This window comes from Syngnathus typhle, linkage group LG7 (assembly GCF_033458585.1).
Source record: "Syngnathus typhle isolate RoL2023-S1 ecotype Sweden linkage group LG7, RoL_Styp_1.0, whole genome shotgun sequence".
In the NCBI taxonomy this organism is placed as follows: domain Eukaryota; kingdom Metazoa; phylum Chordata; class Actinopteri; order Syngnathiformes; family Syngnathidae; genus Syngnathus; species Syngnathus typhle.
This window is the reverse complement of record NC_083744.1, coordinates 1,342,744-1,370,445: the sequence shown is the minus strand read 5'-3', so window position 1 is coordinate 1,370,445 and position 27,702 is coordinate 1,342,744. Positions and strand designations below refer to the sequence as shown.

Below are 27,702 nucleotides of genomic sequence, written 5' to 3'. Positions count from 1 at the left end.
TTTACGGGTCGACACAGGCGGGGAGGGGCGAAAGCGCAAATGCGGGACAGAGACACAAACGGACACCATGACAACAATGTGAAGTGACACACGAGGAGAGAAACATGGATAAGCTCCACTTGGCGTGATGATCCGCGCCACGGAGGAGCGGAGATGTGATATCCAGCTGAACTGAATCCCAGAACTCCTCAATGTTAACTTCACCACTGACGTTTTCTGGGACATTTTTAAAGTCAAAGTCAAAAAGTCAATGTTACTAACTGGAAAAAAATAAAACATATTATTATTTATCTAGTTTTGAATGATATTATATAATTTACCCTTTCAACACATGATATACTGGGACTAACCAGGAAAGTTGAATACTCCTTTTTTGTGCAGTTCCATGACAACTACTGGAGGATGGTAGCCACAGCAAACACATCCATCCATCCATCCATCCATCCATCCATCCATCCATCTGTCCGTCCATCCATCTTATTACTATTATATCCATCCATCCATCCATCCATCCATCCATCCATCCATCTTCTATAGTCCAAGTGTAGGACCAACAGACTGCTGAACTTCTTTGTTCCTTAACAGGGTAGTGGTTCTTAACCTTGTTGGAGGCACCGAACCCCACCAGTTTCTTATGCGCATTCACCGAACCCCTCTTTAGTGAAAACATTATTTTTTTCAAATTCAAGACATCAATGTTTATTACTGGTGCACAAAATAAGCCGGCATGAACATCACCTTGTTCAAAGAACAAAACCAACACAATGCATGAACTCAAAACAAATTACATACCTGCAAATCAGTGTGACTTCTGCTGTTGCCTTTGCGAGACCAGTACATATATGCGTCGTCAAGAATTTACACGAGAAATCAGGTGTGTTCGGACCTCTGCAGTGGAGGCTCTGCCGAACCCCTGACACCGACTCACAGATCGAACCCAGGTTAAGAACCACTGGTCCAGAGAATGACTTTCAACGCTTATATATTACTTGTATTTATTATGCAGCACTTTAGTTATTATTCAATGCTCTATTTATGTATCTATTGCTCACTTGTGTCATTGTTTTGGCGATTGATTTGGCCCACATGTAGGAAACCAACTGAGAAGTTCAGAATGAGTGATGAGTGTTTATTAGAGGAGATGCGGTGGAGGCTGAGCGGGAGGATCTGAGCCAGGAGCAAGGAGCGGGAGTGGCAACGGCGAAGCGTGTGGAGTTCAGCCAGACGGGGTGGATCTTGGCGGTGAGCCGTGGAGGGAATCTGCGAGCAAAACATACAAGTCTTGGTCAGAGGATTCGACGTGGCTGTGTCCGGGATCTTACTGCAGACCGAAGGATCAGGAGAACGTGGCGTCAATGAGCAAGAGGGTATCGAGCAGCTAGAGGCACAACTGTGGAGATGATCACAACAGGTAGGACACTCAGGCGGCGAGCGGTTGGCAGCGTGCTCCTTAAGAGCCCTCCTCTAACAAGCCTGATGAGCCGCACCTGGGACCTCTGCCACTCTGCTCACGGTTGCTCCCTGTGGAAAAAGGAGGTACACCACCCCAGACCCTGACAACTTGTGCATTACAGTGATCCCTCGCTACTTCACGGTTCGTTTATCGCCGCTTTACTGCATCGCAGATTTTTTCCCAGCCAAAAAAACGTTGTTATAATAAGAGTTTTAATAACAAATTTGCAGTTTTGTACTTTGTTGTAAAATAAGTTGTTATAATAAAATATTTCTGAAAACATATTTACAGTATTATACCTTGTTATAAAAAGTTATAATAAAAGAGTCCTAAAATCATATTTACAGTATGTATACTTTAGCTACATCTATATAGCTCAGTGGCCTAGTGGTAGAGTGTCCGCCCTGAGACTGGAAGGTTGTGGGTTCAAACCCCGGCCGGGTCATACCAAATATCAGACTATAAAAATGGGACCCATTGCCTCCCTGCTTGGCACTCAGCATTAAGGGTTGGAATTGGGGGGTTAGATCACCAAATGATTCCCGAGCGCGGCCGCACTGCTGCTCACTGCTCCCCTCTCCCCCAGGGGATGGATTAAAATCACACGGGGATGGGTTAAGTGCAGAGGACAAATCTCACCACACCCAGATGTGTGTGACAATCATTGGGACTTTAATCTTTAATATACGTACATCTACAAAATGTGCATAGGGCTGCTATGGTAACTTATGACCACTAGAGGTCCCTGTTTAACCAAGGTTAACAACAGAACGTCACATCTACATGTTACACCCACACACCCGCACACACACACGCGCACACACACACACTTACTTACGGGGCCCCACACACACCCACAAATAGTGAACACGGCTGGTAAGATTATTGGTGCTTCACTCCCCTCCTTGAAAGACATTTACACCTCCCATCTCACCCGTAAGGCGACCACGATTGTGAGTGATGTGAGTCACCCCGCCTACTCTTTGTTCGATCTTCTGCCCTCTGGGAAGAGGTACAGGAGCCTGCGCTCCCGCACCACCAGACTCACCAACAGCTTCATACTCCAGGCTGTTAGGATCTGAACTCTCTCCCCCTATCTGCGTAGCGTCCTGTACTTTGCGCTATGCTTACTGTCTGCTGTATGCACACTGGCTCAGTTTTGCTCCTCTTATTTATTGTGTTATTTGTTAATTATTTATTCATCACTCATATTATTTATTTATTATTTATTATTCATTATTTATTGTTTGTGCCTTCTTGTTTTATTTTGTGTCGTCTACTTGTAGTATGTCTATCGTGTACTATGTCTCGTCACCGTGGGATAGAGGAAACGGAATTTCGGTTTCTTTGTGTGTCTTGACATATGAAGGGATTGACAATAAAGCAGACTTTGACTTTGACTTTTGAATACACACTTCAAGCGTCCCTTCACGTGCAAGCTCACAGACAACATTAAGCTGACAGAGTTCAAAAAGATTACACAGGAGACGGACAACGGGATTCGAATCCATTTCCACATTTTGCTTCTTTCCAACTACTGCTGAGCAGTTTGGTCATTTTAACTGTCATCAGAGCAGATGCACTGACAAATACGCACGTCTTACTTAACTTTTGTTTTGTTTCGTTCCTAATAGCGCTGTATATTTTCCCTTTATTCTGCAGAATTTAACTTAAGTGTGCACACAAATTAATTTTTTCACATGGTATACCAATATTAAACCCCCCAGAGGCATCTTTTCCACGTTTTCCATTTCACACAAGAGCTGCACAGGACCTTCGTCCAATAGCGGTCTGTCGCAGGCTCAAATTTATCGAACTTTGACAGATGTGCATGCTATTACAGTGCGCCTCGACAAATCGGGATCTAACCGTGTCGCAAAAACGTACCAGCTGCCTCGGTATTCGAAAAATGCCCTTCGAGTTTACCTGTCATTTTCTTGCACCAGCGTTTAAATCAAGGAGCCTTGTAACCCACAAACACTTCTAATTCGATCAGTTTCCAAACGACGTGGCTTACGCGCGCTTTCTTTTCCTCGGCACCCTTAAAAAAAGGGTCTGACCGGGTCACTTCCACATTCATGCTCTCAGTTACGGATGCCAAGGCTGCGCACGTTTCCTATTTGCCAAACGCGGTCAGCGCAAGCCTCCCTTTTTCATTCGACCTTGACGGAGACTAATACGGCCCCCGAACATCTCAACAAATGCGCACCTGGCCCGTACGGGCACTGGGTGCGACTGCAGTGTCTCGGCTCTTCCAGGAACTACATCTGGGGCAGGTCGTTTCCTGTCGCAACAGTGTTCAATTGTATCTGTGTTTTCGCCTCTTCACACAGCTAAAATTTCTATCCTCCATCGGATCTGTCGCCAAACTTAAGTCCACGTTTTATGGGTCTTTCTGCTATTCTTTTATTGTGACGGCCAACAGCGATGTCCCAAGACTTCCTGTCCCGTCACGTGCCACCTTCCTTGGGGCATTTTTCCTCATTCATCATTCTCACCAGACATGTCACTCACTCCACTGTGCACATTCCCCATTAAGGTTTAAGTTACTGTTCACTTTTTGTTATTTTTTATCTATTTTTCTATTTTTATTTTACTTTTCCTTTGCTGTTTCTATTTGGGGGCCACTCCCCTTTCAAAAGTCGAATTATGACGACTTTTGACTAGGTGAGACAACTTACTCCTGGAACAGCTCATGGTCACAGCAGATTCGTCTGACTGCCCCCCCCCCCCTCCAAGAACGAGTAGGTCGCAGAAACTGTGGGCGAAGCATCTGACCTCAATTACAGCCGCTGGCCGGCCGCTGGACTATCGCTCAGGAAGCGGGCGGGAATTCCCCGGGGGAACACGAATCCTGTTTGTGACGCCAAAAATGTAGTGAATGGTCTTTGTTGTTTCGCTGGTCTCCAAAAGAAAACACTCGGGGAACAATGGCTGTCCCAGGGAAGCACTCCAGTGACACACGGCTGATTGGGAAAATATTTATTCAACCGATGTCAGAGTGATGTCTCTCCAAAAGTTTGAGTGGCCCCCAAAAGCAAAGATTTCAGCTCTCGACGGCACAGATGTTCGCCCCAAAAAAGCCCTCACGCCTCTTGCTCTTGCCCCCCTCTCTATCTGTTCTCCCCCATCATTTGTACCTCGTAAGACAACAGCTGCGGTCCGAGTCTCACTGTACTGATTACTTCCGATGCCCTTAAAAGGGCATGGATAAAGGTCTTCCTGGTCACGGACGAATGGCCCTTCCATATTCTAAGTACCTACACATTACTGAAACTAGATCTTCTCTGTACCGCAAAAATAGCTTAGGGTCCTCTCACTGCTGCTAGGTCGCCATTTAAGGTGACATACAGAGACGCATGGAATCCGAAATTTACCTAATTGTTTTAGGATGGCTTTACTGCTCCCACTTGCTTTCTTTGGAGGCATGATTAGGGGTTAATACAATCCTCAAAGTAACGAAAATACAATAACAACGGAGTCAGTCGGCATCCGGGCCGCGTGGTCGGGTTTTCTCGGGTCCTCCCGGCTCATCTCCCGATGTTCGACCTCCGAATTTTGTTCGACAACCGTAGCAAAAAAATCTCAAATTTTTTGTTCGAATTCCGATTTGTTCGAGAACCAGAACGTTCGAAAACAGAGGTTTGACTGTAAAATAAATAGATGCAGCTCACTGACAAGTGCCGCTATTTGAGCTACTTTTAGAACAGTCCTGCGGGCGACTCATGCAGTCCTCACGGGCGACCTGGTGCCCGCGGGCACTGTGTTGGTGACCCGTGGTATATACCAGTGGTCCCCAACCACCGGGCCGCGGATGAGATAATCACGACAGGGAAACTCGCAACAGAACAGTGGACAATGGAACAAATTAAAACAAGCTATGCCGACGTGTTCACTGGAGATGGATGTCTGGAAGGAAAATATAAAATAGAGATAGACAGCAACGTGAAGCCTGTACAGCTGCCAAAGTGACTGGTCCCTGTTGCACTGATGAAACCGTTGAAGGAGCTCACAGACCTGCAACGCAGAGAAATAATCACCCCTGTTGACTGCAGCACGGTCTGGATCGGCGCTATGGTGGTGGTACAGAAACAGAATGGCAATCCAAGAGTCTGTATTCATCCTAAACCATTAAACAGAGCATTGAAGCGCAGCCACTTCCCACTTCCAACCATTGTGGACATCTTACCCGACTTGTCAAGAGCCAAAGTGTTCACAGTGTGTGATGTCAAGAGTGGATTCTGGCATGTACAGCTGGAGGAGGAGTCCAGCTATTTAACAACGTTTGCCACTCCCTTTGGACGTTACAGATGGCTGAGGATGCCGATGGGCATAAGTCCAGCCCTGGAAATATTTCAGCAAAAACTCAGACAGGCCTTGGACAATGTCCCGGGTCTGTACATTGTTGCGGGTGACATCCTGATCACAGGACAAGGGGAGACACAGGAGGAAGCAGAATGGGACCATGATGACAAACTGAAGCAGTTTCTTGACCGATGCAGGGAAAAGAACATAAAAATAAACGTGGAAAAATTCTGATTGAGACAGAAGGAAACCACATACATTGGACACCGCTTGTCGGCCGAGGGACTCTGGGATCCGGAAAAAGTGCATGCAGTGGAGCAGATGCCAGCGCCGACAGATGTGAAAGGAGTGCAGAGGCTTCTCGATACGGTCAATTACCTCGCAAAGTTTTGCCCTCATCTCTCAGACCAATGCAAAATACTGAGGGACCTGACGCATAAAGACGAGGATTGGAAATGGACAACAGAGCACACGGAGGCATTCCTCAAACTTAAAGAGACAATAATGAATGCTCCAGTGCTGAAATATTACAATCCGGATGAGGAGTTGTCAGTACAGTGCGACGCCTCAGACACTGGGTTGGGCGCAGCGCTCATGCAGAAGGGTAAGCCTGTTGCTTTTGCAAGCAGAGCTTTGACACAAACTGAGCGTCGTTATGCTCAAATCGAAAAATTGTTTTTGGCTATGGTTTTCAGCATGGAAAGATTCCACCAGTACACATATTGTCGCAGGGTCACAGTCCAGAGCGATCACAAGCCATTAGAAACCATTGTTAAAAACTCCTTCTGAGTGCACCGAAGAGACTGCAGGGCATGATGCTGCGCATTCAGAAGTATGACGTGGACGTTGTGTACGTGCTGGGGAGAGACATGCTATTGGCTAACACACTCAGCAGGGCCTATCTCCCAGAAAGCCTGCCCGTGGAGGATGAATTGGAGACTGTCAATATGGTACAACACCTGGCGATCTCATCACACAGACTGCAGGACATAAGATCAGCCACGGCCAAGGACAAGACCCTGCAACTGCTCATCCAAACCATGAGCCAGAAATGGCCCACGGATAAGTGTCAGGTACCAAATGAAATTAGGCCATTTTACACGTTCCAAGATGAACTGCGCCACCAAGATGGAATACCGTTTTTTTCCGTGTATATTGCGCCCCCATGTATAATACGCACCCTAAAAATGGCATGCTGATGGTGGAAAAAAGCTTGTACCCATGTATAATACGCACCCAATTTTTAAAAATTTTTTTTTTTTTTTTTAAGTCCCAATGATTGTCACACACGCAGGGAGACAATGGGTCCCATTTTTATAGTCTTTGGTATGGTCTTAACTAGGCTGGATGTAATTTTTTTTGTTGGCGTTGATTTCTCCGACTGCCCGTAAACGCACCACCGCGCTCCGTGCGCGCACGGGAAAGAGGCGGCTCTGTATGGGAGAGACATTGAAGAGGAATAAAAACACCCTTGGAAACCAAAACTTGCCCCTCGTTGTGACTCGGAGTCGCAACAAATGTTTCGGATTTGTGTAGGGTACATTGTGACAGACAGCAAACGAGCAGGTGATCGAGCAAGCCTTGTCTGATACGAGAGCATTGCGGTCGCATGGAGCGTGTTTGAAGTGAACAGCAGAGAAGATAGGAACAAGGCAAAGGGTTGTGAAATAAAATATTACCTGTAATACGGATTTAGGTAGAGAACTGAACTCTCGCTCTTTATATAGCTGACGTGTCTTGCGCATCCGTTCTGCGAATCTGTAATGGCGGCCTCCGTATGATATTCGGTTTGCGTGTGTGCGAGAGCGAGAGAGAGAGTGCGAGAGAGAACGCTCAACCGTAGCGCGCCGCCGACCGCCCAACTGCACCGCGCTGGTCGCATTATTGTGACAGAGCCGTCGCTGAAATCTAGAAGATATTTTTAAAGTCCTGATGTACTTTCTAAAATTTAAGTGGACCTCAGTGCGCACTGCGCAGGGAGCTTAATTTGGTGCGGTCGCGCAACCGCAGCGCGCCGGGCGCTCACTGTCGCATTGCTTAAAGAGCGCCTTTGTGTTTTAGGATGAACAGCAGAGACCAAAGGAACAAGGCAAAGTGTTGTGAAATAAAATATTACCTGTAATACGCATTTTGTTATTTGCTGATTGAAACTGCTAATTAAACTGTGAATTGAAACTAATAGGAAGAAAACAACTCTCGCTCTTTATATAGCTGACGTGTCTTGCGCATCCGTTCTGTGCATTTTATTCCACAACACTTTGCCTTGTTCCTTTCTTCTCTGCTGTTCACTTCAAACACGCTCCATGCGACCGCAATGCTCTCGTATCAGACGCTTGCTCGATCACCTGCTCGTTTGCTGTCTGTCACAATGTACCCTACACAAATCCGAAACATTTGTTGCGGCTCCGAGTCACGACGAGGGGCAAGTTTTGGTTTCCAAGGGTGTTTTTATTCCTCTTCAACGTCTCTCCCATACAGAGCCGCCTCTTTCCCGTGCGCGCACGGAGCGCAGTGGTGCGTTTACGGGCAGTCGGAGAAATCAACGCCAACAAAAAAAATTACATCCAGCCTAGTTAAGACCATACCAAAGACTATAAAAATGGGACCCATTGCCTCCCTGCGTGTGTGACGATCATTGGGTCTTAAAAAAAAAAAAAAAAAATTAAAAAAAAAAAATTAAAGAATTTTTGTACCCATATATAATGCGCACCCCAGATTTTAGGACAATAAATTAGTTAAATTTTGCGCACTATACACGGAAAAAAACGGTAGTCTTCCAGGGGAAGAGTGCTGTCATTCCGGACACTCTGAGGTCGGACATCACTGGGCGATCGCACTCATCTCATCTTGGCGTTGAGGGATCCCTACGGAGAGCTAGAGAATGTGTCTACTGGCAGGGCATGAATGATCAGGTCAAGCAATATGTTGCTAAATGTGGAATCTGCAGGTCAATGGACAATAAACAGGAGAAAGAAACATTGAAGTCACATGATGTTCCGCACAGACCCTGGGCTAAGGTGGGTACGGATCTTTTCGTTCTGGACGCCAGAGAATATCTCATCACTGTGGATTATTTTTCAAACTTTTGGGAACTGGACTACTTGCCGGACACGAAGTCGACCACGGTGATAAAGAAACTTAAAGGTCACTTTGCGCGCCAAGGCATTCCGGATACGGATACAATATGCATCCCAGGACTTTAAAAAATTCAGTGAACGGTGGAGTTTTTGGCTTATGACTTCATCACCTGGCTATCTACAGAGCAACGGCAAGGCTGAATCAGCCGTTAAGACAGCCAAACAACTTCTTATCAAAGCCAAAACAGCCGATAGTGATCCTTATCTGGCTCTTCTAGACCACCGGAACACACCGTCACAGGGTCTGGAAAGCAGCCCAGTACAAAGACTACTCAGTCGCAGAACCGAGACATTGCTACCAACAAAAGAAAGCCTGCTGAAACCACAAGTGGTGCAGATAAGTCGGAATCTAAAGAACAAAGAGCAGTGTCAGAGTGCATACTACAACAGAGCAGCTAAGGACTTGGACATACTTAAAACAGGACTGTGTGAGGATACAGCCACTCCCAACCCCACACTGTCTGGAGATTGGGCCGGGTGCTGAAACCGGTGGATGGGAGGTCCTACAAGGTGCAGTTGCTCTCGGGAGGAGTCATAAGGAGAAATCGCAGGCACCCCAGGCGGGCACAGGGAGTGACCCTCAATGACCAAACGGAGATGGATATCAGCATCCCCAACCAAGGGAAATGCAGAGGCAGTTCCTGTTCCTCATAGGATCGCAGCAGGACACACCCTCAGAGGAACTGGGAACGGAAATACCCGTGCCACAACCAGAGCCGGTCGCGTAGTGATACAACCCCAGCGATATAAGGACTATGTGTTGTCACGTTGATTGAATAGTGTTTTGATTTATTATGTTGGAACAGTCTACTCTAAATATGCAAACAACAAAAGTTAGATATTTTCAGTGTTTGCAATGCTTCTGTGTTTTCAGTGTATTTGCAGTGTTTTCAATGCAGCAATCCAGTGTTGATTACTTTCATCAGCTACTTAAATATTCAAGGTGGGCGGTTTTGCACAAATGTTTAGAATATTAAAGAAAACATTTTGGGGAGGTAAGAACTGTCAGGTCTAAATATCATCAGGCATTATTTCACACACTGAAAGAAGAGAAGACAACCAGTATGAGAAGTACGTATAAGGCCCAGTTACAGTCCTCCACGAATTCTGAGCTCCTCTTCTGCTATCTCCTCTTTTTATTTTGGTTGCCCTGGTTACAAAAGGCTTTGCTACACTCAAGGGAGGGGAGATTGTGGCTGTAGCAACGCTGATTAGCTAACTAACGAATGTTGTGTGGTGCGATGCCATGGCCGATTCGTGCCTTAGTTGGTTGGCAGCCTCGTCCTAGGCTGCGATCTCCAAACGTGCTGGGTGCTGTGTCCCTGTAAAACAATACTCTAGACCAGGGGTCACCAACCTTTTTGAAGTTGGGAGCTACTTCAAGGGCACCGAATAATGCAAAGGGCGACCACTTTGATAATACACTTCTGAAATAAAGTTACACAGTGTACCTTTAATTTTATATTTTTATTAATGATATTCTATGTGAAGACACTGAACATTAATGTTAGTGGGAAGCCTGGCATTGCATGCTCTTCACCAGTGTACTGTAAACTATTTTTCGAACTGGCCTATGGCCGACTGATGTGGTCGCTGCGGGCGACTGATGTGGTCGCCGCGGGCGACCTGGTGCCCGCGGGCACTGGGTTGGTGACCCCTGCTCTAGACTTTCTTGCTAAGTTTCACACAATAATAATGATAAGTAAATAATCATATACCTCTCGTGCAAACACTCAGACTTAGACAAACTTTATTGTCATTTTGTCTGCACAGAGTGCAGACAAAACGAAATTCCGTTGCATGTAGCTTACAACAATGCAGTGATATTGCGGGTGAATAAAAATAACATACTATATAAAAATATAAAATAAAATAAGTATAAAGTGCAGCAGTGATAAATATGCAATAGTACAAGGAAACAAAACAGTTTTTAAAAAGTGTGCAGAGGAATGCTAAACCAGGTTGCGTACTTTTAAATTTACATGGATTATAAAAGTTCAGCAAAGTTGGCAGTCCAAGATAGTGGTTTGTAGTGTCATAATGTTCAGTTCTGTGTATGTGTGATGCAGAGTCCAGTTTAGAGTTCAACAGTTCAAATGTTCAACAGTCTGATGACAGCAGGGAAAAAGCTGTTGCAGAACCTGGTGGACCTGCAGCGGATGCTGCGAAACCTCTTCCCAGAGGGCAGCAGGGAGAACAGTCCATGGTGGGTGGGTGATGGCTCACTGATGATGTTACGGGCTCGGGACACGCAGCGCTGAGATGAAATGTCCTGAATGGAGGGAAGAGGAGGTGGGGGCAGGGGCAGGTGGGCTCTCCCCTTCCTCCGCAGGAAGTACAAGCGCTTCTGTGCCTTCTTGACCAGTGTCGTGGTGTTCACAGTCCAAGTGAGGTCATCTGTGATGTGAACCCCCAGGAATTTGGTGCTGCTGACCACCTCCACAGCTGAGCTGTTGATGCTCAGTGGAGCGTGGTGAGGCTAGTTTTTCCTGAAGTCGACGACGATCTCCTTCGTCTTCTCCACATTCAGGATCAGGCTGTTGTCTCTGCACCAGCCCACCAACTGCTCCACCTCCTCCGTGTAGTCCAGGTCGTTGTTGTCTCTGATGAGGCCCACCACCGTTGTGTCGTCTGCGAACTTCACGATGTGATTGGTGGTGAACCTGGGGACGCAGTCGTGTGTCATCAGGGTGAACAGCAGGGGGCTCAGGACGCAGCCCTGGGGGGAGCCTGTGCTGAGGGTGATGACATCGGAGGTGTTCTGTCCGACCCGGACTGACTGAGGTTTGTTAGTGAGGAAGTCTAGCAGCCAGTTGCGAGGGGGGGTGCTGAAGCCCAGGTGTTCCAGTTTTCCTACCAGATGCCATGGGATGATGGTGTTAAACGCTGAACTGAAGTCCAGGAACAGCATCCGCACATGGGTGTCCTTCTCCTCCAGGTGAGCCAAGCTCAGGTGAAAAGCGGAGGAGATGGCATCCTCAGTGGAGCGGTTCTGCCGGTAGGCAAACTGGAACGGGTCAAATTTTGGGGGGGAGCCTGGAGACGATGTGTTCTTTAAGCAGCCTTTCGAAGCACTTCATCATGATGGGAGTCAGTGCAACAGGCCGGTAGTCAGTAAATGAGGTGATTTGAGGTTTCTTCGGCACCGGAATGATGGAGGCAGTCTTGAAGCATGCTGGCACTCTGGCTTGGCCCAGCGAGGTGTTAAAAATGTCTGTGATGAATCAGCCAGCTGACCTGCACATTCCCTGAACACCCGCCCAGGTATGTTGTCGGGGCCTGGGGCCTTACGTGGGTTGACTCTCCTCAGAGTCTTCAACACGTCGGCCGAGTCAAGGCAGAGTGCCTCTTCTTCCTGATGGGGAACAGTTTTAACTGCTGGAGTGCTGTTCAGTGCCTCCCAAAGAAGTTATTTAGGCCATTTAGGAAGTCAGCATCAACTTCACCCACCGGAGGTGGGGAGGGTGAGTTGTAGTCTGTAATCGCCCGTATGCCTTGCCACATCCTCCTGGTGTTGTTGGCGTCGTGGAAAAGATCCAGAATTTTCCGACTGTGGCTCTGCTTCGCTAACCTGATGGCACGGTTCAAGCTGGCTCTTGCTGTCCTCAGTGCCTCCTTTTCGCCAGACTTTCAGGCTGAGTTCCGTGCTCGTAGTGTTTGGCGTACCTCCTCAGTCATCCAGGGTCGCTGGTTGGCCCGGGTGATGATGTTCTTAGTGGTGCTGACGTCCTCGGTGCATTTGTTGATGTAGGCTGACACAGTCATGGCGTACTCATCAATGTTGATCTGGTTGTCATATGTTGCTGCTGATTTGAACATGTCCCAGTCAGAGCACTCAAAGCAGTCCTGGAGTGCCTCTATGGCCTCCTCAGACCACACCCTCACCTGGTTCACTGTGGGTTTTGCTCTGATCAGCAGGGGCCTGTATGCAGGGATTAGCATAACAGATAGGTGGTCTGAAGAGCCGAGATGGGGGCGGGGGGCATCTTTTATATTGTTGTAAACCAAGTCTAGAGTGTTCTCTCCCCGAGTTGGAAAATCCCCGTGTTGGTAAAAATGAGGGAGAATAGTCTTCATATTAGCTTAGTTAAAGTCCCCAGCAATGATGAAAACACCCTCTGTGTGCGTGGATTGCAGCTCATCGATTGTCCGATAGAGAACGCTCATGGCCTCTTTAGTATTAGCGCTGGGAGGCACATACACAGTGTCAAACGGGCACTTTTTATCGAAGTGCCTCCGGCTCCCCAGTAACGCGTTCAATAAGCCGGGGCGGAGGGACTCGTCCGTAGCTGACCACCCGAGTTAAATTAATTCTACCAGAATCAATCTAATTTCTATACGACGCCAACCCCTTTCAAGTCATCCGACGCGCAAGCCGAGTAACTCAATTCGAGACAAGTCGCCGGTATGACCGCGCCGTAATGATGGCTCCCTTCGGTTGTTTGATGCTGGTATTACGTTACGGATATTTTTAGATGCCTTTGTTAAGACCTCAAGGATTCGTTAATTCACTAGAGCGCCCTCGCCCTAGCTGAGCTCAAGATAACTACTTCGAACCAGATCTGACAATTCCTGATGTTAAGGATTAAAGCTGTCTTCACTTTAAAAAGAATTGAACGGATTTAAAGAATGACTATGATAGGGAAATAAAGACATTTTAAAGTTGTAATTACCGCATATAAAACCATGCTCGACATAGTTAATACGAAATAATCAATACCGAATTAAGGCTCAAGAAGAGATTTAATGAATAAGCAAGAAAAAGAATTGCAAGTCGAAAACAAGACTCACCTAGACAGAACAAGAGAGGGGACTAAAGGTCTAAAATCCTATTTGGTTGAACAAGTCGAGTGATCGGCTCTCCTTTGTTCCAAAATCCGAATTCTGTTTAAAAAAGAGGAAAGGTCTGGCCATGAGGAGAAAGTAAAAGTGGCGACTTCCCCTTTTCTGCCCGGTGGCTTTCTCCCCTGCTTTCCTCAAAGCTTAAAATTCGACAAAGTCCAATTCGAAGACTCTGGAAATTCATCTTAGTAGATTTTGGTTCAATCTCAAAAAGAATGCAAAATCCATCTTCGTTCTTTTACTCCGGGCAGCGTCACGGCCATCGCCCTGACTAGGAAGAAGCGCGCCCGCTCTGTGTCCGGGCAACCTATTTATAGGCTTCTGGTATTACCTCATTGGAATGACATCATCCCGCACGTCAGGTGGCCTTCCTGGAAGTTTCTAGAAGTTTCGAGAATGTTCCTTAGCTGATGCCTGTCCAGGCCGGCTAGAAACCACTGGTTGTCTTGGCAACCTTGCTTCAAGCAGCAATCACCGGAAACAGATGTTTCCTGTTTTGCTCGTTCTTTACTTTTAGTATTAGCCCCTAAGTCCCCTCTCAACTTAATGCATTCAGGTATGGATGGAACACCAATGTTAAATACAGGTTGGACAAAACATTGCAACATGAATCACATATATCTTGTCTAATAAAGATCAATCTCAACACATAATAGTACTTAACACAATAATGGGTTCTTCCAACCTAAACACATATATCAATATTGCTCAAGCTGTTGCATCTTAAAATTATGGCATAGCTAATTCATATTCCAAAATTGTGCGTTGCTACGTGTTTGAACAGGTCGTGTCCTCCCAATTGCCAACTATTTAACTTATTAGATTTGTTAATTTCCATCAGGTCACGCCTATGTCAAGCTTTAACACCATCTCCTGGTGAAATTTTGAACTACTACATGTTTTGGGATAGCCAATGTGCCTGGGCCAAATTCACTACCTAAGTTTACACCATCTCGTACCACCATGTCACTTGACAACAGCAGTGATGCTAATAACAGTAAACTCCCTGGGCAGGTAGAAGGGTCTGCAGTTAACAGTCAAAAGCTCGATGTCCGAAGAGCAGTAGCTGGCGACAGATCTAGCATTTTTACACCAGTTGTTGTTGAGGTAAACACACAGCCCACCCCCTCAGGATTTACCGAACACTCCAACAAATATTAAGTAAATGTGAGATAACTTGCATGAAGTCTACTTAAACAAACACTGAGTAAATATGGGATAACTTATGTGCAACTACTTCAACATGTATGTCTTTTCTGTAACACTTTATATCAAAGAAAAACTAACCCGGTCAACAACAATTTATGAATAGAAACTACAAGGTTTTTTAAGAGAAAGAACTTCTCCCGAACTAAACAAAGAACAAAGGTGTTCTGTTCATAACTAATGAGGGCCTCTCACAGATAAGAGAGGAAGGGAGTCTAAGACCTCCCCGGAGCGAGACAGAGATCTTTGTTTAAGCAAACATATGAGGCCTCCGGTTCAGGCCGACCAGCGCTTCTGCCAAAACAAGTATTCCAACAAGAATTCATAACTTTTAAAAGAGAAAGGATGTAACAATATGATCTATTGTTGGCCAACTGAGAACTGTTGAGGGAAGGGGGACGTTTTAAGGGTGGGCACTTCCGGTTACAGGGTTAGACTAGCAATATTGCGTAAGTGTACCAGGAGACAGATATAAAAGTTACAACCACGTTGGGTTGAATAGAGACCAGAGTGTGTGCCTTGTTTCTGATAACACCATACATTAAACAAGAAGTTGAGCATTGACATACTGTATTTCTGTCTGTTGCAGAACCACACCCACACCCCCCACAAACCACACACACCCTTTGTTGGGTTCACAACATTTACCTGAAAAGAATCTCACAGAGGCAGGAGATGTCTTCGATGGCAAGCGACTTCTGCAGAAGGGCGCAAACCAGACACACAGCAAGTGTGGCTGAGATTTGCGCTCTTCCTCCAGTTTGGTCGTGCCTTTTATTGAGGAACAACAATGGGGGGAGTCTACATGAATGCATAGTTTCTTAAACAGGAAGGACATCTCATAATTACATCTCATGACCACAGAACAACAGGGATGCTATTATAGAAAGAGCGGTATGGTCGTCTAATGACTAACAAAGTTAAGCAGGAGGGTCTTAGTGCCCCTGGGATGCATACATCCGTGGCGTACTCATGACTTTAGATTAAATAAGACATTTGTCTGCTTTAGCCATCTCATAATAGACTCATGACCTGGTCATGACTAGCTAACGAAGGAGTTTATTGTATAACGGGATTCATGACCCCGGTCATGTGCTCCTTAGCCAGCCATATGCTCCCAAGTCATTATCACGAGGTCAGACTGTCACATACTGTGGAAGATCTTGCACACATAAGTAGATACATAGAATCCAATGATAAAAAGTATATTTTTCCCAACACCCTTCACATGCTTCACACAATACCCTTTTGCCAGTTTGCCTGTATGCCCCTATAAGCCACAGTGCCTGTTACTTTGTTGCCAATAATTCAGTAAAGCAATCGAAATTGAATCATGTCTTCCCTCCTGTGTTCTGACAGACACCCGGGGGCGAAAATAGCATAACCATCCGAACCAACCCCCAATACAGTCCTCAGGCTCCCCAATAATAGCAGTAGCAATTTGCATTATTTTAACGCAATGTTTTTCCTTATTCAGATTTGTTTCAAGACTACAGTTACAGTTAGACTTTACTTTGATGGTTAATGCAGTTATTGCAATTTTGTTGTTTTATCACAGTAGATTGGTTTATTTACATTTCAAAAACCAGAAGCCATTCATTTACAAATGTGATTGCACTTTAGTTTACGTATTTAAATGTTCAGATATTAAGATGTGATATCAATTTTTGTATCATTTGAATGAGTAACATGCTTTTTCTGTCGAATATATTGTTATACCATCTTTTCCTGTGCATAATGCGCAAAATCTAATTAATTTATTGTCCAAAAATCTAGGGTGCGCATTATGCATGGATACAACAATTTTTGAAGAAAATCTCCCTCGAAATAAAACTTGAAATCACACCTTTCTTCTTGTTTGTTGTCAATCGCGCATCACATTCAGCCATCCTGCCCAACACAGTCAGTAAAATTCATAATTGACGACACATCGTTTGATGCAATGGTGCAATCCTTGGTGTGTTATTGTCAAATATTGTTTGTTTTTTAATCTCCATTGCAGACCGGATATCATATGGAGGCAGTATCACTGCGCATGCGCACTATGGATCCGATGCGCAGAACGGATGCGCAAGACACGTCAGCTATACAAAGAGCGAGAGTTCAGTTCTCTACCTATTAGTTTCGATTCACAGTTTAATTAGCAGTTTCATCAAGATGATTAAGAGAACAAGTTATAGTATAGCATTTCAAAAGAAAGTCATTGAAGTGGCAGAAAATTTATGGAATAGGGCAGTTGCATACGAACACAATGCTCTCGTATCAGACGCTTGCGCGATCACCTGCTCGTTTGCTGTCACAATGTACCCTACACAAATCTGAAACATTTCTTCGCTATTGAGTTTGCTACCGAATGCACAGTGTTACTGACCGGCAGAATAACATCCGGTTGTTCCCAAAGATAATCTTTTTTTCTGAAATAATTTTACGTTTACGGACTTAAGTAAGAGTCAAAAGTTGGGTGCGTATTATACACGGGTACAGGCTTTTTTACAGCATCGACATGCCATTTTTAGGGTGCGTATTATGCACGGGGGCGCATTATGCACGGAAAAAGACGGTAATCGTTTGTTTCAGATGTACTGTAACTATTTTCTGTATAGAAATTATATTTGGTGTTCAAAAAGTATTTTCTCAAACTTGAGTCAAAAAATATTTTTTCAAACTTGAGTCTTGAAAAAGAGGGGACATCTTATAATCAGAGTCGTCTTACATTCGGTCCAGTACGGTACTTTCACATAATTCATCTGATTTACCGTTTTTTTCCATGTATAATGCGCCGCCATGTATAATACGCACCCTAAAAATGGCATTTCAATGCTGGAAAAAAGCCTGTACCCATGTATAATACGCACCCGAATTTTTTATTTTTATTTATTTATTTATTTATTTATTTATTTATTTATTTATTTATTTATTTATTTATTTATTTATTTATTTATTTATTTATTTATTTATTTTAGTTTTTATAAGTCCCAATGATCGTCACACACGTATCTGGGTGTGGTGAAATTTGTCCTCTGCATTTGACCCATCCCCGTGTGATTTTGATCCATCGCCTGGGGAGCAGTGAGCAGCAGCGGCGCTGCGCTCGGGAATCATTTGGTGATGTAACCCCCCAATTCCAACCCTTAATGCTGAGTGCCAAGCAGGGAGGCAATGGGTCCCATTTTTCTAGTCTTTGGTATGGTCTTAACTAGGCTGGATGTATTTTTTTTGTTGGCGTTGATTTCGCCCGTAAAGGCACCACCGCGATCAGTTAGGTTCAAATGAAAAGTGCGGACATGTGAAAAAGGCGGCTCTGTATGGGAGAGAAGTTGAAGAGGAATAAAAACACCCTTGGAAACCAGAACTTGCCCCTCGTCGTGACTCAGAGCCGCAACAAATGTTTCGGATTTGTGTAGGGTACATTGTGACAGCAAACGAGCAGGTGATCGAGCAAGCGTCTGATACGAGAGCATTGCGTTCGTATGGAGCGTGTTTGAAGTGAACAGCAGAGACGAAAGGAACAAGGCAAAGTGTTGTGAAATAAAATATTACCTGTAATACGCATTTTGTTATTTGCTGATTGTATTAAACAATCACATTCATTGTCAGTCAAGAAGAGAAGAGGACTATTCGCATCGGATCCATAGTGCGCATGCACAGTGATACTGCCTCCGTATGACGTCCAGTCCGCGATCGAGATTAAAAAACAAACAATATTTGACAATAACACAGGTTTCTGTTCCTGTCTTTGGTAATGTCACCCTGTCTTTTTGTTCCACGTCTTTGTCGGTCAGTCTGTTGTTGGTTTTGTTAGAGAGTTATGTTAGTTAACCAAGTCTGTGTTTTGAGTTCCTCCAATGAACCCTGGTCCAAGCTGCACTTGGTCGCCCTGCTCCTTTCCCCACTCCATCTGTGACAAGATTTTCTCCAAAAATTGTTGTACCATGATTTTCTTCAAAATAAAAAAAAATTCAAAAAAAAAAAAAAAGATTTTTTTTTTTTAAATTGTACCCATGTATAATGCGCACCCCGGATTTTAAGACAATATATTAGTTAAATTTTGCGCATGGAAAAAAACGGTACTTCATTCCACTTTTGACGTATTCCAAATATTCATGTGAGGAGTGCTTGCATTTTTCTGATTCCAAAAGTTTTCCGTTTTCTCAAAATTCGCAAATTTCCGGCAGAATGTTCCCCATTTATTCTTAATGGCACATTCAACATTTCACATTTACATCGTTCCTGTGTGAAATTCACATCATTCAGCTCATACAAAACACATTGAGAGGATTGTCAATATTTCCAAGATTGATTGCCACGTTTAAAAATGTTGACATTTTCACAGTTTGTGCAAAATTTTGCAGTTCCCTTTTTGCCTTCTAATTTCTACATCTTTCAATCGATTCAACCCATTCCAACTTTAAACTCTTCATCTTGTGCCTACCCACTCCAAAACTTCCCACTTACCAAAAGTTAAACATTTTCAATTTTGAAATTTACGCAAAATTTTACAAAATTTTACTTTTCCCTTGTAATTTCTAAATTATTTGACCGATTCGATCCGTTCCAACTTTAAACTGTTCAACTTATGCTTACCATATTCACCCCCTTCACCACCGCCCCCACTTCCACTATGCTTACCTAATTCACCACTTCACCCCCACTTCCACAGTGTGGCGGACATCTTGGAGTGACCCCAGAATGAATACAAACTGAACCGCAAATGCCCCAATACAAATGGGAAGTGCCCCAAAAAGAACAAGAAGTACACCAACATGAACAGGAAGTGAACCGGGAGTGCCCAAATCTTAACAGGAAGTGAACCGGAATTGCCCCAAGTACCGCAAACAAACTGTAAGTGACCTCAATTGAACCAGAAGTGCCCCAAATAAACCGAAAGTGACCTGTATTGAAACTAAAATGACATCAATTGAATCGGAAGGAACCCCAAACAAACCGGAAGTGCCCCAAACAAACCGGAAGTTACCTTAATTCAACCGGAAGTGTCCCCAAACAAACCGGAAGTGCTGCAGATTTTGTTCTTCTCTTCCAATTTCTCAATTTTTCAACCGATTCAAACCGATCCAACTTTTATTATCTCATGCCTACCTATTCCACAACTTCCCACTTCCCACTTCCCACAAATTCACATCAAATTTGTCAAAATTCTGTTTTTCCCTTCTAATTCCTACATTTGACCGATTCAACCCGTTCCTACTTTAAACATCATTCTGCAGCATTCCCCAAGTATTGTATGTATTTCTTCACCTTCACACACAATTTCTCCAGAAATTTCAAATTCCAGTTTATTAAATGCCGTAATTTGTTTTTAATTTGGAAAAAAAAATCTGCGATGTTGTGAAACCGCGATAAACAAACCGCAAAGTAGCGAGGGATTATTGTACACCATTTTGGACTTTTGTGTCGTATTGCTCTTGCAACGCCCCTTCCAGTGTGCAAGTCAACCACAGGAATAAAGGTAAGGAATTGTCTTCTCTTTTTATTAATGTACCATTTCATTTTATTACTGTTCCGACTTATACCTTAATTCGGTTTACATCGCCGCGTAGAAACGGAGCAACGTTGTAAACAGAGGATCCCCTGTACTTTAATTGTTACATTTTGTGCACTTGTGTCTTGCCTTGTGGGCAGGTTTGGGGAATTCATCATGCTAGTGAATACAAATTACATTATGCAATACATGTAATTTTTGTTAGCGACTGAATAAGGACAAAAAATATATACCGTAAATTCCGGACTATTAGCTGCACCGGACTATAAGCCGCATTAGCTAAAATCGGGGGATATTTTAGTTTTTTTCTTATATAAGACGCACCGGACTATAAGCCGCACGTGCACACGCGTTTTTTTTACAAAGAAAGATCGTTCACAGAAAGACTTTTTAAAGTTTTAATAACATACTTTAACATGTCTTTCTAAACACTGCCTGTGACGCAGCAGTAGTACCGCAGCAACACGGAAGTGTGCACGCGAGTTATTAACAAAGAAAGACTGGACACAGAATGCTTTTTTAAAGTTTTAATAACATAACTTAACATTTCTTTCCAACGCGAGTTATTAAAGAAAGACTGGACACAGAAAGCTTTTTTAAAGTTTTAATAACATACCTTAACATTTCTTTCCAAACACTGCCCGTGCCGCGGCAGTAATACCGCAGCAACACGGAAGTAACACAAGACTAATAGGGCTGGATTACAAAAAAACATACCCGGTAAAAGTCACTGAGACGCGGCGGTAACACAGCAGCAACACGGTAGTACAGCACCAACAGGGCTCGTTAAAAAACATACCAGTAAATGTAAAAAAAAGAGCTTCATCGTCTTCATCTTCCTCCTGTGCAATAGTGAAACCATCGAAGCCTTCCTCTTCAGCGTCCGATTGGAATAGCGTTAGATATCCTTCGCCTCACACTTTCTCAGTCTTTCTTTCGTCGTCGCTTTTATGCATTTCTTTGAGTGTGATGAGGGTCTGTTCATGGTAATTTTATTCATGCACGAAGCGCTAAATTACATTAAACTAGCGAGCGACACGTTTTGCTCCAGAGTCGACGGGACCACGAAATAAAGAAAAGGGTGACGCAACCGTGTTGACAAACTAGCACGTCTTCTTCGGCGCATTATCTCTTCTTCGTCTGTCTCGCTCTTGCTTCCTGCTAGAGCGCCCCGGAGGCCGTAAAAATCCATAAATACGCCGCGCCGCCATTAAAGCTCTATTTACCTATTTGACAGCCAAATCGATTGCTTTTAACTTAAAAGCTTCATCAAATGCATTTCTTCGTTTGTTTTCCATGAGGGTGTGTGCGTGATGCGCGAAATGTTCAAAACACAAACTAGCACGTCTTCTTCGGCGCATTATTTCTTATTATTTCTTCTTCGTCTGTCTCGCTGACAAACGAAGAAGAAATAATAATAATAAGAAGAAGAATAAGAAGCACGAGCGACTTGCTTCCCGCAAGAGCGCCACCTGGAGGCCGTAAAAATCCATAAATACCCCGCGCCGCCATTTAAGCCTCGGGGTTCAAAGTAACCTTCTGAATAAAATGCATTAAAAGTTCACGTTCATTACAACTTGTTTTTGATGAGCAAAATGTCAGAATTTAATTTAAATCCTGATTGATTGGGTTTTAATACAATGCAGATGGTCCAAACAGCGCCACTGCTTTGTGTAATCTTTGAGTCACATGGCAGAGTAAGAGAAAGGGTTGAGAGCCCTTTGACGCAGGTCACCTAGCGTGCATTCCTACTAAAGCTCATAATAGTCACAAGTAGGGGTGTAACGATTCATCGATACACATCGATTAATCGCTCTACGATTTGTTGGCATCGATGCTAAACGTAAACATCGATCTATATCGTCCGTTTTTGACCTTGGACATTAGACGCGACTTTATTTTGAAATCCAGTTCATTGTTGCTTGCTTCCTCTTTCCGGGAGCAGTGCGCGGCGTGTTGTGTTGTGAGCAGAGCAGGCATGTGAAAGGGGAGCCGACAACTACGCGGCTCCTGGGCTGATGCTATGGCTAGTGTCCAAGAAGACGAGGAAATTCGCTCCACTTTGGGCTTCAAGTCATTCGTTTGGAAGCACTTTGTAATTTCCTAAATAAAGAGTTTGCAGTACCTTGTTGATTTTGCGTATGAATTGTTATAAATCAGGATATTGTTCTATATCGATCGTAGAGCACTATATCGTGATGTACCATGAATGAATCACAGCAGGCTTTAAGATATCGGCAAATATCGTATTGTGCGTTTTTGTATCGATATAATATCGTATCGTGACAAAACCCGCGATTTACACCCGTAGTCACAAGCAACACAGCCAGAATAAGCAGCAGCCATAGTAGTGTTTCAAAATAGTATCTTTGTTGTTGTTGTTTTTCTTCAAGATACCGCAGTGTATAAAAGTGAAATTTATTTTTTTGGCCATTTTTCACATGTCCTGAGTGTTGTTAGTCACCTAAATGTAAAATTCCTTGTTTGGCATGCTCAAACATGGCGGCTAAAAAACTCTTAAATCTTGAAGTGATCAAGTCATCACAAAAATCACGGAAAAATCCTTATTGTAAATGATGTAAGTTTGTGCATGAAGCGTTCGCTGATTCCAGTGGATGGCGCTCTTGCGATCGATGTAGGTTTACACTAATTATTTTTGATTTATTTTGTTTGTACATTGTTTAAGTTGTGTACATTGTTTATGGCACTATTATCTCCATATTAGTAAATATATTCTATTTTTTGTAGAGAATTAGTCTAAAATTTGGGGTTTTACGTCACGTGAGTTTTGGCTCGAACTTCCGGTTCCTGTCCTGTAGCGATCAGCATAAGTGTATGGCGGACTCCGACGCTGGTGTTTAAATTCATATAAAGACTCATCTTTCAAGAAGATTAACCCCAGCCCTAGCCACAAGCAGGCAAAGTGGTGTGTTCGTTACTCTTTATTCGTGTGTAATGTGTTTATTTGTGTAATATGTATGTACGAACTAATGGTTTTGTTGTTTCTATTTCTGTTAGTTCTATGGTAATATTTTTGGACAAGATCATTAAAATCATCTGTAAAAAGAACTCTAGTCTTCCCTTTGTGACTGAGGCTGGCATACTTATATAAGCCGCACCTGACTATAAGCCGCAGGGTTCAAAATTTGGGAAAAAAGTCGCGGCTTATAGTCCGGAATTTACGGTATACCGTTTTTTTCCATGTATAATGCGCCCCCATGTATAATATGCACCCTAAAAATGGCATGTCGATGCTGGAAAAAAGCCTGTACCCATGTATAATACGCACCCAAATTTTGACTCCAACTTAAGTCCGTAAACATAAAATTATTTCAGAAATTCATCTTTGGGAACAATCGGATGTTATTCTGCCGGTCAGTATCACTGCGCATGCGCTAGCAAACTCGATAGCGAAGAAATGTTTCGGATTTGTGTAGGGTACATTGTGACAGCAAACGAGCAGGTGATCGAGCAAGCGTCTGATACGAGAGCACTGTGTTCGTATGGAGCGTGTTTGAAGTGAACAGCAGAGAAGAAAGCGCATCTGTAATGGCGGCCTCCGTATCATATCCGGATTAAAAAAAAAAAAGAAAAGTCTTTTTTTGTACCCATGTATAATGCGCACCCCAGATTTTAGGACAATAAATTTGTTAAATTTTGCGCATTATACATGGAAAAAAATGGTAATTTAAATGATTTTGACCAAGCTTCTCATCTCTAAGTGAGAGCCCGAACACCCTGTGGCGGAAACTCATTTTGGCCGCTTGTATCCAGGATCTCGTTCTTTCAGTCACAATCCACAGCTCATGACCATAGGTGAGGGCTGGGATGTAGATCGGAGGGTAAATCGAGTGCTTCACCTATCGGCTTAGCTCCTTCACCACAACAGACTGGGACAGACTCCATATCACAGCGGACGTCTGGGTCTGCCAGGTCAGACCAGCATCTCCCCTTACCATCAAAGTCACCACATCACCAGGTTAGGTACTGATCAGTTGATAGCCCCTCTCTTCACCCGAGTGTCCAAAACATGCAACGTCAAATCCAACGATACTACAAAGCCGATCATCTGTGGCCTAGAATGTCCTGGTGCTAAGTGCACATAAGGGCACCCTTTTGCTAGAACATGGTGCTCGTTATGGATAATCTGTGACAAGCGCAAAAGTCCAGTAACAGAACACCCCTCGGGTTCAGATCAGGGAAATAGGGGTGTTCCTACCAATCATGCCCTTGCCCACGTGAGCATTGCAGTCCTCCAGCAGAACGATGGAGTTCCCAGAGGAATTTCAAGATTCAAGAATTTTTATTGGCCATGTTTGAGCATGCCAAACAAGGAATTTCATTTCGGTACATCTCAGCCTCTGTTCAACATTTAGGTGACTAACAACACTCAGGACATGTTAAAGTTAAAGTTCCAATGATCGTCACACTGAAATTTGTCCTCTGCATTTAACCCATGCCCATGTGATTTTGATCCATCCCCTGGGGGAGAGGGGAGCAGTGAGCCGCGCTCGGGAATCATTTGGTGATCTAACCCCCCAAATCCAACCCTTGATGCTGAGTGCCAAGCAGGGAGGCAATGGGTCCCATTTTTATAATCTTTGGTATGACCCGGCCGGGGTTTGAACCCACTACCTTACAGTCTCAGGGCAGACACTCTACCACTAGTGACTCTACCATTTCAAGTGACATGGTGGTACGAGATGGTGTAAAATTAGGTAGTGAATTTGGCCCAGGCACATTGGCTATCCCAAAACATGTAGTAGTTCAAAATTTCACCAGGAGATGGTGTTAAAGCTTGACTTGATGGAAATTAACAAATCTAATAAATTAAATAGTTAGCAATTGGGAGGACACGACCTGTTCTAACACGTAGCAACGCACAATTTTGGAATATGAATTTGCTATGCCATAATTTTAAGATGCAACACCTTGAGCAATATCAATATATGTGTTTAAGTTGGAGGAACCCATTATTGTGTTAAGTACTATTATGTGTTGAGATTGATCTTTATTAGACAAGATATATGTGATTCATGTTGCAATGTTTTGTCCAACCTGTATTTAACATCCATGTGTTCCATCCATACCTGAATGCATTAAGTTGAGAGGAGACTTAAGGGCTAATACTAAAAGTAAAGAACGAGCAAAACAGGAAACATCTGTTTCCGGTGATTGCTGCTTGAAGCAAGGTTGCCAGGACAACCAGTGGTTTCTAGCTGGCCTGGACAGGCATCAGCTAAGGAACATTCTCGAAACGTCCAGAAACTTCCAGGAAGGCCACCTCACGTGCCGGTGAGATAATTCCGATGAGGTAATGCCAGAAGCCTATAAATAGGTTGCCCGGACACAGAGCGGGCGCACTTCTTCCTAGTCAGGGCGATGGCCGTGACGCTGCCCGGAGTAAAAGAACGAAGATGGATTTTGCATTCTTTTTGAGATTGAACCAAAATCTACTAAGATGAATTTCCAGAGTCTTCGAATTGGACTTTGTCAAATCTTAAGCTTCGAGGAAGGCAGAGGAGCAAGCCGCCACCGGGCAGAAAGGGGAAGTCGCCACTTTTACTTTTTTGGCTACGCTCCTCACGGCCAGACCTTTCCTCTTTTTTAAACAGAATTCGGATTTTGGAACAAAGGAGAGCCAATCACTCGACTTGTTCAACCAAATAGGATTTTAGACCTTTAGTCCCCTCTCTTGTTCTGTGTGGGTGAGTCTTGTTATTTTGTTTTTCGACTTGCAATTATTTTTCTTGCTTATTCATTAAATCTCTTCTTGAGCCTGAATTCGGTATCGATTATTTCGTATTAACTATGTTGAGCATGGTTTTATATGCGGTAATTGCAACTTTAAAATGTCTTTATTTCCCTATCATAGTCATTCTTTAAATCCATTCAATTCTTTTTAAAGTGAAGACAGCTTTAATCCTTAACATCAGGAATTGTTAGATCTGGTTCGAAGTAGTTATCTTGAGCTCAGCTAGAGCGAGGGCGCTCTAGAGGTCTTAACAAAGGCACCTAAAAAATATCCGTAACGTAATACCAGCATCAAACAACCGAAGGGAGCCATCATTACGGCGCGGTCATATCGACGAATCGCCTCTAATTGAGTTACTCTGCTTGCGCGTCGGATGACTTGAAAGGGGTTGGCGTCGTATAGAAATTAGATTGATTCTGGTAAAATTAATTTAACTCGGGTGGTCAGCTACGGACGAGTCCCTTCGCCCCGGCTTATTGAATCCGTTACTGGGGAGCCGGAGGCACTTTGATAAAAAGTGCGCGTTTGACAACTGAGCTGTGCAAAAATTGACAAATATTCACAAATATCCCTTGATCTTAAACTCCCGGGAGGGCAAGGAAAAACTCTTTACTCCTACTAGGGGAAATGAGAAACCTTGAGAAGAGACCACAGATGGGAGGATCCCTCTTCTAGGATGACCAGGCTGCAGTGGATGCAGAGTGGACACATAGTAGATATAATATAGACAATTCAAAATAAAGCGTCGAGAGCAGGATGTTATTGCACAGCAATGACTCTGAGACTCTAAGAGTGGTGTGAGTTCATCAGAGCGACAGCCTGGGGGAAGAAGCTGTCTCTGTGTCTGCTGGTTTTGGCGTACAGAGCTCTGTAACGCCGTCCGGAGGGGAGTAGTTCGAACAGACTTCAACCTGGGAGAGAAGGGTCTGTAGAGATGTTACTTGCGCGTTTCCTGGTCCTGGACAGGTACAAGTCCTGGATAGATGGGAGGTTGATTCCAATTATCTTTTCTGCAGTCCTGATTGTCTGTTGCAGTCTGTGCTTGTCTTGTTTGGAGGCCGATCCAAAACAGACAGTGATGGAGGTGCAGAGGATAGACTGGATGATGGCAGTATAGAAGGTCTTCAGCAGCTCCCATGGCAGTTTGAAGTTCCTGAGCTGTCTCAGAAAGTACAGCCTCTGCTGGGCCTTCTTCCGGACAGAGTCTATATGGCTAGTCCATTTCAGGTCCCGAGAGATTGTGGATCCCAGGAACTTGAAGGTGTCTGTGGAGAGAATAGTATTACTGCGGATAGTGAGGGGTGAAAGTGGTGAAGGGTCTCGCCTGAAGTCCACTGTCATCTCCTCGGTCTTGAGCGGGTTCAGCTCCAGGTGGTTTTGGCTGCACCAGTGGACCAGCCGCTCCACCTGATGTCTATACGCAGTCTCGTCACCGTCACGGATCCGTCCGATGAGAGTGGTGTCGTCTGCATACTTCAGGGTCTTCACAGAAGAGTCGCCTGAG

The 27,702-nt window shown here is 44.1% G+C and overlaps 1 protein-coding gene across 4 annotated transcripts in view; it reads right to left on the bottom strand.

Annotated features, from left to right (window-relative positions):
- Positions 1-1,108: 1,108 nt before the first annotated feature.
- The window catches only part of chst6 (carbohydrate sulfotransferase 6), a 69,911-nt gene continuing 43,317 nt past the window's right edge, over positions 1,109-27,702 (bottom strand). Inside the window, exons 5-7 of one of the 4 annotated variants that reach the window (XM_061283802.1) lie at positions 13,687-27,697; positions 1,323-1,521; positions 1,109-1,260 (exon numbers count right to left, since the gene is read on the bottom strand). In XM_061283802.1, the coding sequence (XP_061139786.1) occupies positions 27,105-27,697 (593 nt within the window). In that variant the 3' untranslated portion in view covers positions 1,109-1,260; positions 1,323-1,521; positions 13,687-27,104. Of the gene's footprint in view, positions 1,261-1,322; positions 1,522-13,686; positions 27,698-27,702 lie in introns of those variants that run through there. The other 3 variants (XM_061283805.1, XM_061283807.1, XM_061283808.1) reach the window with 3 other exon arrangements.